General features: G+C 37.4%; 1 protein-coding gene across 8 annotated transcripts in view; it reads left to right on the top strand.

Annotated features, from left to right (window-relative positions):
- TRPM3 (transient receptor potential cation channel subfamily M member 3) overlaps nt 1-18,678 on the top strand; it is a 472,413-nt gene that overhangs the window by 339,642 nt on the left and 114,093 nt on the right. For all 8 annotated transcript variants that reach the window (XM_052777050.1, XM_052777047.1, XM_052777055.1 and 5 more), the window contains exon 6: nt 304-475. In XM_052777050.1, the coding sequence (XP_052633010.1) occupies nt 304-475 (172 nt within the window). The remainder of the gene's footprint in view (nt 1-303; nt 476-18,678) is intronic.

The raw sequence follows: 18,678 nt of genomic DNA, 5'->3' as shown, positions 1-18,678 counted from the left end.
TGTTAGATGGACTTAACACTGAAACAGTGGCCATTGATGCTGCTGAAACAGATTACCATGGAAAACCCTTTAAGCAGTGTCTGCGTCTAAAAGGTCAGTGTTTGCAAAAGGTGGCCACAAGAGGTGGTTTAAATGCTAAGATTATTTTGTAATTTACACATAGAACACAGCAGTGCTCGAGTGCAATACTTCAAAAAGTTTTGATTTTTTTCTTTCATATCATCTTGTCAGCTGGTATCTTATAACTGATTCAAAGGGTCTTTTCTGTTTAGTACTTTTTTTTCCTCTGTCTCTAAAATGCAGGTGGTCCGACCATACCAGACGATGTCCAATCCCATGAGTAAGTTGACAGTGCTCAACAGTATGCATTCTCATTTTATTTTGGCTGACAATGGCACTACTGGTAAATATGGAGCAGAGGTGAAACTTCGTAGACAGCTGGAAAAGCACATTTCACTTCAGAAGATAAATACAAGTGAGTAACATTTTGCTTGGTTTTTCTTATAATTGCAATATATCAAAGACACTATGAGTTTAAATAGGCAATAAGATCTGTATATTTTGGGGAGTAGTTCTACTGTCTAAAATGGTGAGCATGAGCTAATAAAAGCAAATAATGGTGAACAAAGATAATAAAATTTGACTTGGGGTAAGGGTACAGGACAAAGAGCTGAATTTGTTTCTGATAAGGTTCGAACAATATTTGTCAAGGCTCTTCAGGTTCAAGTCTTTGGTACCCCCATCTCCTTAAAACTGCATACAGTTCTGGTCCCCTTTGTTCTGTAAAGAATACAGTGGAGTTAGTAAAGGTAGAGGAAAGGGTGACAAAAAGTAAGGGAGACCTTTTTATGATAAAGACTTTGCAGGTTGGAAGAGAGATGACTGAGGTGTATAGAAGTATATAAAATCCTGCATGGTTGCAGGAAAGATGACTGAACAAGTCAAGCAGTCCCAGAGCCATTGATATTTAGAGGCAGAGAGAGTATCCCATAGAAGTGTTACTACATGTTTGCGCTATGTTTATTAGTTTTTCCTAGGCCGCTGTCATTAGCCACAGCCAGAGGCAGAATATGAGGTTAGATGGTCCTTTCACCTCATCTTTTACAATCATGATGATACATTCCACATCATGATCAGACTAAAGCCCCAGTTTTTCCCTCAAAGTTATAATTTTTTTTTCTTTTATAATCATGTACCACTTTCCTATGTAAAATGAAAAGCAAATAGTCACCTAAGTAAGCTTGGATAAAATAAAAGATGATATTTCAGTATGACTGTTTCTGTAGTGTACAGATGCTTAATTTAGATGGGGTGTTAATTTCTTTCTAGATATTTTGGATTTTTTTTTTCTTCTGTTTACAATAATTTATTTTTTAGAAACTTGGTGCTATCAAAAGAAAAAAGGATCAGCTCTAGAAATTGAACCTAGCCCATATATAGGGAAGAAATCTTCCTTTGGACATTAGCCAGGCAGGAATTCTTTTAGTCTCACAAACAAACCTCAGTGTTGTACCTGCATAAGCTACCTTTAGGAATAAAAACAGAACTCTTTTCAAAAGTGCTCATATGCCCAGCCTTTCTGCTGACAACTGTCTATAAACATGCAATTTTGAGGCCAGGAACAGTGACAGTTTTTGTGATATAGACACTTGAAACTGGAATGAGACTAGGAAACACATTTAAGCTCTCAGACATCAGATGATAATGAATTACAGGCAGGCCCGATGGGGTGAACATAAACTAGCGTGTTGGTCGTGCTTGATAAAGCTTTCTATATGATGAGTATAGTCTGTGCTTAAATTAAAGTGGTGTGCTACTTATACTTTTCAACACCAATGCGTGAACTACATGTACTGCAGGCTTATTGTTTTTACAGTATCAGAGTATATATTGCTTTTTCTCAGAGACCAGTGTGTAGGTATGCACAAATGTGGTGCATCCTAAGCAGTGTGTGCATGCCTATGTGTTTCCTTAGCAGATGGAGATAGTACGATATAATCCTAGGTTGATGTCCTGGTTTCAGCTGGGATAGTTAGTTGTCTTCCTAATAGCTGGTATAGTGCTATGTTTTTGGTATGAGAAGAATGTTGATAACACTGATGTTTTCAGTTGTTGCTAAGTAATGTTTAGTCTAAAGTCAAGTTTTTCAGCTTCTCATGCCCAGCCAGCAAGAAGGCTGGAGGGGCACAAAAAGTTGGGAGGGGACACAGCCAGGACAGCTCACCCAAACTGGCCAAAGGGGTATTCCATACCATGTGATGTTACATCGCCGCTTGGAGACTAAATAGGCATCAATCAGCGGGTGGTGAGCAATTGCATTGTGCATCACTTGTATATTCCAATCCTTTTATTATTACTATTGTCATTTTATTAGTATTATTATTATTAGTTTCTTCTGTTCTATTAAACCGTTCTTATCTTAACCCATGAGTTTTACTTCTTTTCCTGATTCTCTCCCCCATCCCCCTGAGGGGGGCGGGGGGCAGGGGAAGTGAGTGAGCGGCTGCATGGTGCTTAGCTGCTGCCTGGGGTTAAACCACAACAGTTGACCAGCAACAAAAATCCACATTTGAGAATGACATATGGTGTAAGCAAATTGTAGAAAACTGTGCCATAAATAATAATTATTTTGAGGACTTTTATAAGAAAAATGTGAGCTTTTGCAGTTTACAGCACAACATTGCGTTGGGGAAATCTTTGTGTCAAAAACTTAATCTCTTTAGAGAGATTTAACTTAATTCAGGTTTGGACAAGAGGTTTATCTGTTGAAAAGTGATTGACAGATGAACCTCCAAACTGTGGTGGTTCAAGTCACATGCTTGCCTGACCTCTTCAAACACCTACAAAAAATGAAGGATTTCTCTTCTTTGGTTTCTCTCTGCAGACCCTGCCCCACCACCCAGGAGCATGTATCTTCCTTTTCCCTTTTCTCTGTGACAGAGTACCTCTATCATTTCACCTCTCCCTCCCAAATCTCTCTTTCTCTTATAAACACAAAAGCACTTGGGTCTCACAACATTTCTTCAAAACAGAAATGTGAGAGAACTGTTAAGAAGGAAGTTGCTGGTAAGATTTGTACGTCTTGGTCCAGTGACATCCCGAATGTTTCTGCCACATTTTGTTTTCCTTTGTTTAAAAGAAGGTGACTGAGTCCTACCCAGCCTCTAGTTAATAGAAAGGTAACCATATGGATGAGAGAAGGACCACCTGCCTTGTTGGGTCAGCCAAACAGATGGCCACTTTCCGATGCCTTTCCTTACCCTCATTCCTAGCATAACACTGGAGTTCCTTGGCCCTGTACATGCAGGGACACTGTTGCAAAGGGATCGTCATCCAAAGAGGCGTGTGTGCAGCCATGCATATGTGTCCTTACTTACCATTTTCCAGTAGTAAGCATGTGGAGTGGGGAAAAACGCTGACAGCATCAGACTTTTGTTTGCTGTAGAGTCAGGAAAAGGTACAATTTCTAGTTAATCACCAAACAAAAGAGCAGAGGGCTAGAAAACAGAACAGATTTAGGAACTAATAAACAGTTGGTAACTTCGTTTTTCACAGCCTGTCCCTGGACAATAGTGCTGAAAGCAGATTTATTCTTATTTTTAAGCCTGCCTGGCATTTACATGCTTGACTTGTCATTTCTTCTTATTTACTTTGCTTAAACTGTATCTTTCTCCAGAGCAGTGATAGCTCTCCTGGATGTTTGGGATCACACACTATTCACAAAGGAAAACTTCGAGCTTGCGCTCACCTATTAAAGACACAGAAAATGGTATTCTCTTCAAATAGATTAGGACAGTGGCAGTCTCTTTTATAAAATTTAAGATTAAATCAGGTTGTTTAAGTACGCCAGATAATTCTGAAAGACTCAGCTGTTTTTGTTCCTAATACAGCATCACTCTCAGTCATTCAACAGTATGTAATTTCCTGAATGAATGTTCTATTAAATAATAATAATAAAGAGCTTGCCTTAAGCCCCTATGAAGACTAGAGAAAAGATTTCATTGAATATGCTGTTTCCACTTTACCTCTTTAGCTTTTACCACTTCCATAGGTCTTATTTTGTCCACAGCAAATATTCAGGAATTAAAAAGTGCTTTCCAGGCAAGCAGAGGTACAGCTGCGTTTGTGGGTCAGTCTGAGGCTGCAGGTTCAGGACAGAGTCACTCAGTTGTGCATTTAGCTTGAGGTCAATTTGATGCTTGAATGCTCAGGACTGGTCTTTCTTATTTTCACAAATGAAGACTATTTTAACACAGCCCAGCAACCATCTCTTGCAGTAAGCTACAAGTTGTCTCAAACTCTTAAAGTTTCAAAGTGTATCATTTTGTGGTAAGAAATGTTGACAGTAAGATGAACTTTTCTAAAACTGTTTCAAGATCAAAAGGAAATATTGAAGGTGATCTGATTGGAAATGTTTCTGGTTTCCAATTCACACAAACATTTGAGTCCTAGACCTTTTGCAGGAATTTAAAGGCAGGGAGATCACCTTAAGATGTGCTCTGGAAGGAAGGAAAAATATCTTTGTGACCATCTCTGCCATATGATTTAGTTGTACAGCATTGCATGGATAATTTGACAGCTCATGTAAAAATTTTTACACTGAAATGTGGAGTTAAATCAATTTTAGTTCATCCTATTCCAGAAATATTGCATTAATGAGCAGAAAGTTTTCATGACAAATGTACTGAGATTTTAAATGCAATAAAATCTCCCAGCTCAAAAGGTGCAATTTTTCAGAGATACAGTAAGTGGACTGCAGCTGTGCTTCCAGCTATGATGCTGCACTTATACTGTTTCTTGTCATGCAGGGATCTGCAGCACGTCAGGCTGACATAATTCACTGCTGCCAGTTTACTGATTTCTGATTCACTGCTTCTGGAAGGGCTCATAATACTAAACTCTGTCTCACTGCCTTGAACGCAAGAGGGTTCACAGCTATTTGTAGACTGATAGGTCTCATATGGGCTGGAACAGACTGCTGAAGGCTCCCAGTCTGAGTATCCTCTCAAAGTGGACTATTGTCAATGCTAGCTAAGCTTGTCCATAGCTTTGTTTAGCCAAGTCTGAAAACCTCCAATAATTGATATTCAACCATCTATATGGGCTCCAGCAAAATGTTTGGAAACTTTCCCCACCATCAGTGTCTGATCTGGACCTGCTATTTGTGGCTATTTTCCCTTCACAGGGCCTGGCCCTAGTAAGAAGAGTACAGCTCTAACACCTCTTTAACACTCCTGCAGATAGTTGTAGGCAGGTATTAGATTACTCCTTAGACTTCTTTTCAAAAGATTAAACAAGGTCTGCTGTTTCAAACTCTCCTCTTCAGACGTATGCTCTAGGCTACTATATAGCTTAACTGTTTTTCTCTGTATGCTCACCAGTTTCTTCTTATCATCCTTGAACTGGACAGCCCAAAGCTGAATACAGTACTTCAGATGCAGCCCCACTAGTGATGAACAGAGTGGGGGTGGGATAAAAACTCACACCTGAGACACTCCTTTAACATAGAACAAGGGCATGGTTTGCCTTATGTGCACTGAGAGCATGCTGTTGGATCACATTCAGATTGACATCAACAGGTCCGTGACATAAGGATCTAGTTACCTGATTAGAACAAAAGCTGCAAGTTTTATTCTGAACAGTCAAGTAATTTACCTTGTTGGAATCCTTTTCCAAGAATGAACACAGAAAAATTGCAATTTATGTGGGATTTTTCATGTTTGGACTTCATTTTCAAAAAATCACACAATTTCTTATTGTCTTTGAGCCCTGAAATAACTTTCAGTTTAAAAAAAATGTGGCCTAATTGACTATCTTTATAAGGATAACTAAAAGTCATTAGGCATTCATCTTCAAGAGATAGTCTGCCATGATATTGTAGACCTAGCATTTAATCATTCTTTTTCTAAAATTCTTGTGCATCCCTCAAGCTCCTCTCATCTACAGTATTCCCTGATTAAAGTCATTCTAAAGACTTATGTTTCTACACACAATTTTATTCAGAAGGAATAGGGATCAACATATCCTCTAAAATGTTGAGAATTTCTTTTCTTTTCTAGAATCCCATACACAATACATTTCCTCCTCCCTCTGATGCCTGGGAAGTCTTCTTCACATTGTAGATTTTTTGTCCCCTTTGCAGCTGCTTTTTCCCAAATATTGTATACTTACACCTTCTTTCCAATGAGTCACAATAATGCAAAGAAATGTTTAAGAAGAAACTGTTTAAAATAAAAGAGGTAGAACAATTTTCACCAGAAAACTGGTATTGGCATTGAATTAGAAATTTTATGATCCTGCAAGACATGAAAGTGCAGCTAGTCTTTTTTTTCCCATCCTGGGAAAATAGTAGTGGCCAGTAGAGAAAGAGAACTTTATCTATCACCAAACAGATTACGTAATCTATAAACAGAGAAAGGAAAGAAATGAAGCATCTAATTACTATAGATGACCTATTGAGAATTCTCCAATTATGACATTCCTAGACGCTAACAAAGCATTTCTGTGAAGTGTGCTGGAATGGCCTGGTCATTTGCTAAGATGTACATCATTACCACTTCTGCAGAACATTGCTGAGTAACACAATAGGTACAACAGTCTTGCCTCAAACCAGAAACACAAAAGAAATCTGTCTACAAAACGTGCGTTGGAAGTTACAAGTCGTAAAATATTCATTCCTGCCCCTCCACAGATGGTTAGATTAGAATAATTGCCAATGTAGTAACTCAGCTGATAGGTCTAATCTGAGGACTGTTAATCAGTTTCAGGCAGTCACTTCAATAGATTGACATGCTGTGGGTTTCACCCATTTTGTCATTAGCCAGAACAATGCTTTCTCATTAACAAGTGTGGTCTAGAATTACTTCATATTATATAAAAATACCCTTTACCAGTACTTACAGAATCTTCAAAAATCCTACCTAAAGTTTCCCCCTTTTGGCTGAGCACTCATGTTTGCATTTTTACAATATGCAGTTCATTCCTCCTGTTTGCATCAAGGCCTTCAGTTCATGGCATATAGTTGTTCCTATTAACTGAATTGTTACTACTAACTTAAATATTCTCAAATCCTTAAAGAGTTTATAGCATGATTGCCAAGCACTTCCATCACAAATGCCTATGTTCTTTCATATGAATGATCTTACTGGAGCAGTGGAGAAAGACAAGGGTACAAATTATTTACATACATAAGATGATCGCATGTAGCTTGTATAAAAGTTTTTAATTTGAATTTAAAAGGTTGTGAATTAATTAGGAATGTTGTAAGTTTTTCTTCAGAAGAACATGTATCATTATCTGTCAGCAGCATCAGAATCTGGACACGACACAACACGACATGACGCGATGCATAGCATAGCATGCACTTACAGCATGTTCTTCTGTGTGCATAGCTATTTTAGGAAACATGCAATCATTTTCTTTGTCTTGCATGCATCAGCACATATATATCAGTAATATAATTTGTGTTTGGCATGTGTTAGAAAGGAGTAATGTGCTTTCAGTAGCAGTTAGAAGGGCAGAATAAGCTTTTGTGTGATACCTGCAAATCTGACAAATGGCCCTGAAAACATATTTATCATGTGCTAATGACATTTTTATTTTAAATCCAGACATCTTTCTTATATTGAAAGCTTCATCTACCAAAAGATTTAAGTCTTGGTCAGAATACTGCCAGAATTTTCTGTTCTCTGCAACTATCTGACAGAAATTTTACATCCTCAAAATTTGCTTTGGAAATAGGTGAAGTCCAACCAGCAAGGCAGTGGTATTCAAATTGGGGTTAACAGATGGATTAAAATGTAAAAAGATCTAATGTTTGCTCTAGTGATTTAAAAAGGCTCATTTACTTGTCAGCTTGGACTACTTAGATTTCTGCCATTTTATAGGATGAGACATAACCTCAGAAGGAAAGAGTAGTGATGAGGCAAAAGGACTTCACTATCATGAGGAATGAAGATAACAAGGATATATAATGTCACCTAGACAGCAGGAGTCCAGCCTTTGCTGATGGGGGGGAAGACATTTTTCACTATGAAATCTCTTTATTCTTCATAAAACTAGCTACCAGCTTCTTCTTCAGGAATAGTTATGCAAAAAAAAACAAAGCCCTTTTTGAGATTTTTAACAATTCTTTTTCCAGAAGGCCCAAAAATAAGATAAAAATGAGGATATGTAACCAAAGACATACTTGAAACCAGAATGTTAAGCCAGAAGACATACAGGCAATGCATGTTTAATTGCAATTAGACACCTTCAAAAAATCTGAATGTTTTGAGTAGTTTGGTTTATTTTGTATCTTTTATAAACTTCTTTAAAAAACACAATCTTTAGCCTTTTTGAAGCTTACAGATCCAGAAAATGGACAAAATTATTTCTTCTTCAAAGCCAAATGTGGGCTACAGATCAAAAGGCATTCATCTGCATGCAGCTGGCCACCCTTCTGGAATAGGCAGACTGTGTCACAAGGCTTTGAAGAACAAGGTGTACATTTATGTTAAAGCTAAATGACCATCTATGTTAAAGTTGCCACAACAGATGTATATAGTGAGCCTCAACACTACTTTTCATCTCCCACTCTGTGCTGCAGCACTAACATCTTAAGTGCTATCTACATTGTGCTTCATCTTCTGTGCACCGTGTGAAAACAATAGAAATAAATACTTATTCTGTACTGCAGTTTTATTGAGGGCTGGCGCTTTGTCCTCTTTCCTAGAAACTTTAGAGATCTCATTCTTTTGGTTTTTATTTCCCTCAAAAAAGGGGGAAAAAAACCCAACAAACCTCTGTGTATTTTGCCCAAGAATCATTCTGCACTGCTCAGTCATTTCCACAAACTGAAGCATGTTGGTATATCTTAGAAAGATTACCACACCGAATCCTTAGGTGGTATAGGTCCACCTTGTGATACTCTTACTCTTCTTCTGATTAGTACGTTACTGGAAGAATTGTCTCCTAGACCACATAGGGCTTCATATGGAATATTAGTATTCATTATCAATCTGCCCTTGTTCTTATTTTAAAAATGCTGTTTGGTGCTGAAGGTTTGCTCTACCTCTATGGTATGCTTTTTGAAAACAAACAGACCACAGGCATTGGTACCTGTGTCCTTGTATTTAATCTTTCTTCTTTATAGAGTTGGTGAATATAGTTGAGTTTTGGTAGGCCTATGAGAAAAAGTTACCTTTGAGTAAGGAATTGATGGATAAAGTCAGGTGATTTGATTGGGTAGAGAAGGCAATTTGGACAGGGTAATATGTCGACAATATCTGTTCATGTGACCCGTGGACTTCCCTTTGTCATCCTATGCCTGAGAATATATGAAGGGGGCTGGGAAGGCAAAGGGACGTTCAACTGTCATCACTGGCATCTTCTCTGACCATTGCACCATCATCAAATGCATTGGAATTCTCATTTGTTTCAGATTTTTCCTTCATATTCTGTGCAGCCCTAGATGCATTTTCATAACTACGTAGCTGGGAAGATGTAGGTAGGCTTCCTTCTAGGAGAGGAAGCCTGCTGCAGGTTTGACTCCTGTGAAATCTAAGTAAAACTCAGAACAGTTTGAAGCTTGACTCATTTCAGATTTTGTAAGAGATCAAAACTTGTGCCTTTTTCATCAAAAGCATCATGATATTGGTGGATCAGACACTGGAGACAAAAATATCATCTCAGAAAGGGCTGAGAAAGCACACGCAGATTAAAAATTGTTCTTGAAGCACAGATAAATACACAGTTGATTGAATGCAAGTGGATCCATAAATTCCTCTCCTGGACTTGACTTTCAACAGATAAGTTTATTGAAAACATATGTGTTTTAATATGATTGATATACAAGAAAAAAAACACAGGTCATTTCAGCTCTATAATGTTTGGACATTTTAGGTTTATTGAATTTACTATAAAAATCAGAGCAAAGCCATAAAACTAACAAACAGAGATCATTTTAGGGTCAATCCTTTTTAGCAAAATTTCTGCTGTTCTGTGTCTCACCTGTTGTTGTTTTCTAGAACAGGTGAGAAAGGAGGGATGATTTTCTGAGATAATATAGTGTCCAATATGTTGACAAATATGCAATATATAACAAGGAAAAGCTCCTCAATATGTAATTTGAGGCAGTGTAAAAGTCGGTTATGTTACTGTGATAACTTTCTAAACTGCTGGCTACAATATGTGGTACCGCTCACATCCAAAGGGAACCAGGGAAAGTACCAAGCAAATTTAGACAGAACATGAAAATTACTGAAATTGTAGTTGCTTCTGAGTCTTTTAGGCCGTTACCTACAGCTGATGAGCTCCAAGAAGAGCGAAACCAGTTAGGTCCTGTAGTACTGGCCTAATAAACAGTTGACTTCTAGGACAGATAGGCTAAGTTTTGACTGAAATCCATAAAGGTTCTTGTGTGCATGTCTTTGAACTTGAAGTGCCAGCCTTGACCAATATATTGCCATCCTGTAGAAAGTAACTAAGTGGGCTGTTACTGGTTTGTGAGGCTCACAAACCCCAGGCTTTAGTCTTACATAGACTCTTCCCGTGTCTTGCCTGTTCTGAGGACTCTCTAAACTTTGTCCTTTTGCAAAGACAGGTATGAAAAGCAAAAGAAGGTATCACAAATTTTTCATCATTTTTTTCTTGTTACCATTCTTGATGTCCTTTGGAGAAGTTTTTAGGATCAGTCCAATATTAAATGAAGATATGGTCCATGTGTCAGGTCCACAGATTTGTCTGTCAATGCCACATCTGTTAGGATGGCAGATACATCACTAGCTAGATTTAGACAGGTAAGGAAGGAGCACTGAACAAATAAAAATGAGAGTGAAAGTACTGAGATGAAGCAGAAGAGAAAGCAGAAGAGGCTGAGACAAATGAAATGCAATCATACTCTTAGTAAAGAGGAGAATTAAAAATAGAGGAGATAAAAGAGACTTATGGATTAAACACAAGGAGACAGAGAGGAAGTGAAGGTGTTATTGGGATACCAAAAAGGAAACTAGAAAGATGAGAAAGCAGAATGGAAGTGACCACAACAACGGGAACAAAGAGAATGAATGCAAACTACAAAGGAAGCAATAAAGCTGAACAAAATAAAATTTATAGTAGTAATTTTAAAATGTGGTTGGGAAGCACGAAGAAGAAAAAGGAATTATAGCAAAGGAGATTCGATGAGCCTATGGCAGAAGAAAAGTCAAAAAATAAATTGAAAAGCAAAAATAAGTCCAGTGGTTGTGAGCTTTCCTTTATTAGTAGTGGTTCTGTGTCATTCTGTTACACATAATCCATTAGTTCTGTGAATTTGAGAAAGACAGCAAATATTCTTAGAATATGTTTTATTGGCTTACCAAGTCACTTTGATTTCTCTAGACATAGGGCATGTAATAAGCCTCCAAACAAGTGGAAGTTCCACTTAATTTATGAAAATAGAAAACTGTTAGAGTTGTTCAGAAGAGGATAGAATGAGTTTGGGCTGCTTTTTTTTTTTTAATGTGTAAGTTTCTTTGGTCATATTACTGAACAGTCCTTTCAAGGATTACAATATCTGTCTCATCTTTGCTATATCTGGAATAAGTAGTAACTGGTTCTGCTCTGGGGAAGGTGCTGGAGATAAGGGGTGAGGAAAAGGGAGAGCTGACTGTAAGAAGTGCGGCTATGTGAAATTGAGTTTCAACCAGTGGTGGCATCTAGGATATGTTCCTGTCTCTCTGGGTAGTAAGAGCCAGCATCCCTCTCCATCATCCTGTGAAGGCAAGCTACATTCCCTTTTTTCCAGTCATGTTCACTTAGTAGTTAATAATGTAATTGTTCTGATGGTAAGCATACTGTGGCTGTGATTTGCAGAGCTGGGGGAAGCAAATCTATTGCGTGTGCAGGTGATCTTATCTATTTGATACTGATATTGATATTTTAGCCAAAATTGTCTCATACACATCAGGAGGTGTTTCTAAAAGGGCCTGAAGGCTGAAAACAATAGCCTGAAAAAAACCAAGCTGTAATGTTATTTCAGCGTAACCTAATAGGAAGGATCTGGATTATTTCAGGATGTTCTCTGTTATGACTTAGCCTTTCTGAGCTAGTTGGGACTTGGGACCATAGGCAGTACTACATAGATGTCCAGAGGTGAAGCAGACACATTTGTGTGGGCAAACTTTTTAAAGACTGTTGTAAATCCAATACCATTTTAAATCTATGTAAGTAGCACTTACCCTGTGGTTAGACACACTCTATTAACCGAAGAGCAGTATCTGTTGACTCTGTATTACTGTAAGGCAAATATTAGTTCAGAAACTTAAAATTACTTTCCTCAAACTTTTAAGCTCATGGTGGGTGGACTTTCACTTATTAAAATTCCAGAGCATATTTAATTGTTTATCCGTTCTGTCTAAGTACTTCTCACTGGGATATCCAAGTGCCAGGCAAACACTTGGACCAAAATGCTTCTGAAAGCCACAGATTTTATGTGGTGTGTTTCTTTCAGCCTTTGCTGATGCAACATGTTACTGCATACTCTGTTAGCCTCATGAAATATAGCAATGGCCTGGAATTTTGGCTTTTAAAACAGACTTCTTGAGCTAAGGACTTTCTTTGGTTTTCTTTAAGTTCCCAGAACCCCCAAGTTCCAACTTGAGTTTCAAGACACCATAAGCCTCAAACTCTGCAAAAAACTCAGAAAGAAATGCTATTTTGCCCTGTTACAAATATGAATGATTAATGCTTATTAGTTGATTTCCACTCAAAAATCATAGTTCATCTCACCTATTTAGGTTAAAACTAAGATCAGATTTGATCAAAATGTAGTTCAAAACTGTCAGAGCTTGTAAGGACATGAGCATTTTTGTTGAGCTTCACAACACTTTATCAGTCTTCCATTGACAGTTAAATGGGGTTTTCCACTAAATGCCACAGATAAACAATCCTTGGATTAGAAAGTCCTGAACTGTAACCTCATCTTTTGAATAAATAACCTTTACCTGGTAACCACATCATCTGTTTGATGCAGTTAAGGATTTGATACACTGGCACTTGCTTTTGGATTAGAGGCCCACATGTGCAGGGTAGTTCTGGTGTTTCTATTCCTGGTTAGTAGAATTACATGTATAAATTTGTAATTTCATGAAATTTTTATTCATTTTTCATTTTGATTTAGTAAATATTTATCCACATGGTATTCAAATGCAGCGTAGTTTTGTTTCAATTGTTACATATCCAAAATATCTGTAACAATCAAAGAAAACCAAACCAAGATATACCCGTTAGAATTTACCAAATTAAAGTGAGTATCAAGATACCTGTTGGTAATAGAGTTATAGTAAATGTGTTGAGTGCCTTTGTGTTAAGATTAAATAAACCTCTGAACCCAAGTTTTACTTCAAGACCAAGGTGCTAAAAACTTGTATTTATGAATTTTCTTGCCATTTTAAAAATGTGTATCTACAAAGTTTCTTGTTTTGATCATCACATCATACAGTTCTGTTTGAATGTAGATGAGGGATATCATGTCTGTAAGGGGAGGGATGATTACGTTCAGTATGCTAAAAGAAATCTTATTCTTACTTGTTTTACCATGCTGGCCATTTGCCTTTACATTTATCGTTACAGTCAACTAACACTTCAGCCAGCTATCCACCACAGTCTGAGCCCTTAAATGATAGATTAGGCTGCAACCAGGGGTGTGATTGGGTCATACCTCAGAGCAACACAAGTACTTGCTGGCTACAAGAGCAGCAATCTGTCAGGGAAGAGAGGGGGACCAGCACAGGGCTTGTGAAACAACCCTGGAGCTCTGGTAGTTTTTAACACTAGAGGTACGGATAGCACAAAGTTCCTGAAGTCGTATGTGCAAAGGAAGCTGTGGTGCGGATTAACAGGCACTTAGTTAAAAGAGAAAAGGTCAGAGAGAATTTTTTCTTAATATCTTTGGAAAAACCTGGTGATTCATTCCTTATAATAAAGGAGCATTTTCTATCAGCTGGAACAACATTAAAAAAAAAAAACACCCACCCCTAAAATTTTCTCCATAAAGCAGACTAGGAAGGCAGGAAAATCTGGAAGAAACAGAGGTCCTCTTTATGTAAATTGTATGTGACAGGAAAAGTTTAAAATTATCTAGCTTTGCATGCAAATTAATTTTACTTCTGCACGTGAAAGGATATAAAGGCTTCACTTTCAGGAAACCTATGGGGCATTTGTGCTAAAGAACCTGTGCAAAATGGTCTATATACATGCCTTTGAGTGCACTGTGCAGCTGCAAACACTTGCAGGCACACTAACTTGTATATACCTGTTATTTTATATTTTTAGACATCTATTTTATGACTGTATTTGTCAACCACTAAGAGAGCATTGAATTTACCCCTTACAAAAGCCATTGTCCTAAAAGAATTTTGCAGGTAGAAAGGTAGCTGTTGCCCAAAAATGGTAGAACTTTTGCAGGACATACACAAGTTAGAGGCCTGAAACAAATCTAAAGCCTGTTATAGCAGCTTTCTACTGCTAAAAGTCCATTATCTCATTATATCAGATAAGCACGTGACAACCTGTGATGTGATGGCCAATGGAGAAACCTGCTAATTTATGTATCCCACCATCCACAGTACATCTAGGTCCAGGAAAGTTTAGTAACCTGTGGACCTGCAGGGTGGTGCTGTGCAAAACTATAGAGGCCCCTTGATCATGCAAATATACCTGCTTGTTTCCACACTGCACAGATGAACAGTGTGTGCCTCATTAAGAAAAGACTTTGAGATGTCAGACTGACTGCACATGCACTGTGTGTAGGTTTGTGGCAGCTTGCCATCCTCACCCTTTGGACAGTTTGGACTCACTGGCTATGTCCACAGTGACTCTGTCTTATGTGCACTGTAAGCCTTAAGTTCTTCCACTGCATCCAGCTTCTGGAGAACTTGCTCTACAGCTGCACCTTGTGTGGGAGACAAGACATAGATTTCCAGCTGTATGCCACTTCTGTGCCAACTGGTGTGCACTAACTCCTCCAGTGGGACAGCCATGGGCTCCAGCATCCCAAACAAATCCAAATAATTACCAAATTCTTCAGCCAAAATTTCCAGGTAGAAAAGGAAAATTAATGTAGGGGAACCCACACCAACACGTCTGACCTGATGAAGGAGCAAAGGTCGTCAGCAGGAAATCAGCTCAGATGCACCTACCACCACCCAGTGTTAAGATGCAGAAATTAAGAGACATTTCTGTCAGGGATAGTGAACAAGAGCCTCTCAGCTTTATTTGCACTGATCTCAGGAGTCAACTTAGAAATAGTACACAACATACTGATATGTCCCGGTTACTTTTATAAGCACATTTAAAAACATGAGTAGTAAACACATTTTATAGTAAATAAGGCATTTTATTCACTTGTTGGTCTATAAAAAAAAGCGTAACTCATGTTTAGCTCTTCATAAAAAGAATTAGTAATTATTTATAAGACAGTTATAGATTATTTATAAATATACTCATAGTATAAAATATTCATGTTTTTCCAAGAACCGGGAAAACAAAGTAGGGCTTCTGCAAAGCATGGTAGATTTTTTAAAATCCCTTTTCACGCAGCACAGACCTTATGCAGTTTTTCATTGCTTCCATTTCCAAATTCATTCATTTCTAGTTTATTGTTTTAACTTACATATTGATGCAGTACTGCTGTGTCAAGGGGAAAATGGGATTACTTTTCTGTATAGTAACATTAAAGCCTACAAGTTGCCACTGGTGCACATCAGGACAAATGTTCTGGTATGTACATACCTTCCTGGAATCACAATTGCCGGAAAGTCTCTCACAGGCTCTGTTGCTGGCCACAAAGGCAATAACACAGTAATGAAGCTTTAAGTTGACTGTATAAATCTTTCGTAGAATATTGCAGTCTAATTTACAATATTGCACCAACAATATCCACAATAGCTGACACTATGAAACACTGAGCAATCTAGTCTACGCTGCAAAAATCTATGCTTATTGAAATGCTCCAAATACAAGTTATTGTTTTAGAAATTAAGATAGTGATGAGCCTCAGAGAACTGATTTTAACTCTGAGGTCTTTGGTACTATTTCTTCTTCTTTTTTGGATGAATCATTATTTAAAATGAAAATAAAACCACTGTTTTGTCTGTATTCTATTGGTTAAGTCAGGAGAGACTACATGTCTTTTCGCATTTATAGTGGGAACGCTGACTTCAGTATGTGAGATGGAGACCTCATTAAATGAGAAATAGTAATATGCAAGTTTGTATGAGATGTTTCACACATACCTGCTCTTGAATACAAGCTGAATATTTCCTTTGAAAATCTGAGAAAAAAAGTATCTCTGGCTTATGAACTATTTTCAATAACACAGAATAAAAATTCTGAGACCATTCTTAAGTAGGAAGACCTTTGATTTTGGGATCAGACCTTTACCATCTTGAAACATAGGTGTAGTTAACCAAGTGACAAACCTCACAGTGATAACACAATAGTCAGCATTCCCAGCTATTCTCAAATCCGCAGATATACTGCTAGATAAGGTTTCTCCGTCTTCCAAAAGGAAAACGAAAGAGATCTGCTGAAACCAAAGCTTATCCTAGAAATGCTGAAAAAACAATAAACTGAGTAAATTTAAAAATAAAACCTCAATGTAACTATCAGATGGATGGAAAACACCATAATTTTTTAGGTTTTAGGATGAGTCTTTCTCTACAGAGAATATAAAAAAAACTGAGTAACATGTCATTTTCTGCCTTCTAAGAAACTGAAAAGGTATCTAGATCTTTGAGAATGAATTGGTCTTTTTCTATGTTTGGAAAACAACACCAGTGATTGAGAGTCTTTCCTGATAGTAATAATAATAATGCATTGTCCTGTACTGAGAAGGGTTATCTGCAATTTCAGAATGGACAACATTTCAGTGGAGTGTATTACTGCTACTCTCTTCCCAGTTAATAAAATGTGAAATACACAGTTTCTAAGGTTGTATACTTCTAGAGTACTTAGTGAATACACCAGTGTTGTTGGAGATAGCCCTGCAAGATGAGTGCTCTGCTTAGTTTGGCCAAGACTAGGGCAATTTTGTGGTAAATTCCACAAAAAACATGAAGGGAAAACTTCTACCTTGTTGATTTATGGGACTGTCCCTTTTAATGCATGGCACAAAGTTCCCAGCTTCTGGATGTGTGCTAGGAGACAGCAACCCCGGTACTGTAGTCCAGTTTTTCATCAGCATGGTTTTGTTTCTGTATTGCCTCCTTTCTGACAATCTCAAGCAAGAAACTTGATGACCTTGGCTTTATAAGGAATGTATTACCTTCAGATTTAGCATCTCACCTCCCAGCCTGACTTTCTTCTGAATGGAGTGGCTGAAACAAGAGGCTCCCTGTGGATATATCAGGCACCTCCAGCCCCTTCTTTGCAAACTATTGTATAATGTGCATGTGCAAGCTGAAATAATGCTTTTGCAGAGAATTCCTGACTCTTGCATTTCTAAGGAGATACAGAGATCTAGAATGAAAAATATTTTGATTACCGGTTAAAGAGAAGTCCATCAGCTACCTTTTTCCCAAAGTCAGAGGTTCTGTCTTATTGGCATCACATGCCAATATTTTTCAAATTGGTCCGGTGTTACAGTAAAATGAGGCATGGTCAGTTCTCAGTTTCATAGATGGAAAATTGTTAGCAAATGCAGTGTTAATATCTCATCAGGAATAGTCAGTCAATGTCTTCCTACCCGCTGAAATTTTTCCACAGACCCTCTGCATTCATTTCCAAATTCCTAATATTTAGTGACAAATATGCATCCAGGATTTTTTGTATCAAACCATGTAAAAGTTTAATTCAAATCTGCTCTGTGTTTTGCCTGAGAGTTATTGAGATGTAGATTTCGCTGGTATAAGTAGCTAAGCTTTTATTCTGAAATAAATATAATGTCACAAATAATTTAAATGTGATTGGGAACATCATAGAAAACTGAGAATGTGATAATTCCCACTTACCTTCTTTTTCAAATTTTAAGATACTCAAGCAGACATGACTTTTTTTCCCCATGTCTATGGGCTTCCTTTCACACACTGTGGATATCATCACTGCTCATAAATTAATAATCACAAATCTGGAAAAGCTCATAACATTAGGATTCAGATAACGGTAGTCTAGAGAGCTGTCCTTAAAGCCAGAAGTGGTTATATCCTGAAGAAGTATCAACAAAGTATTATTAACTGATTTTAAAATATTATATCTAATTCTAGAAATGTACTTTCTAATTTTCCCTCCAAACTAAAGAAACAATATATTTTTCCAAACCAAAATTATTTATGGAGAACAATGAAAATTACAAAGAAAAAAATTCTATTTGCTGAAACTCAGGGAGGATTTCCGAAAGGAAAATGAGATGTAGAAATCAAGTTTGTATTTTAAATCTTTTCTGCTTCACAAGAAAATCTACCAGAATAATGGAAAGAGTTGCATTTCAATCTCGAACTTAATCATATATGATAAATTAAGGTTCACATGAGCTTTTTTTTTTAAAACTCAAGGCTACAAAGTTTCATTGAAGAGTGGATTTGGAGAGAAGTTGTTTTGTTTTACTAGCCTCAAATTAGAGGATTGTTTTCATGCTGGATGTGTTTCCACAGAATCAGGGAAGAGAAAAAATGCCATCTGGTTAACAACAGTGAAACATAACAGGAACACTTGCAGAGAACT

Source organism: Harpia harpyja, chromosome Z (genome assembly GCF_026419915.1).
Source record: "Harpia harpyja isolate bHarHar1 chromosome Z, bHarHar1 primary haplotype, whole genome shotgun sequence".
Lineage (NCBI taxonomy): Eukaryota > Metazoa > Chordata > Aves > Accipitriformes > Accipitridae > Harpia > Harpia harpyja.
This window is presented reverse-complemented; position numbering and strand designations above follow the sequence as displayed.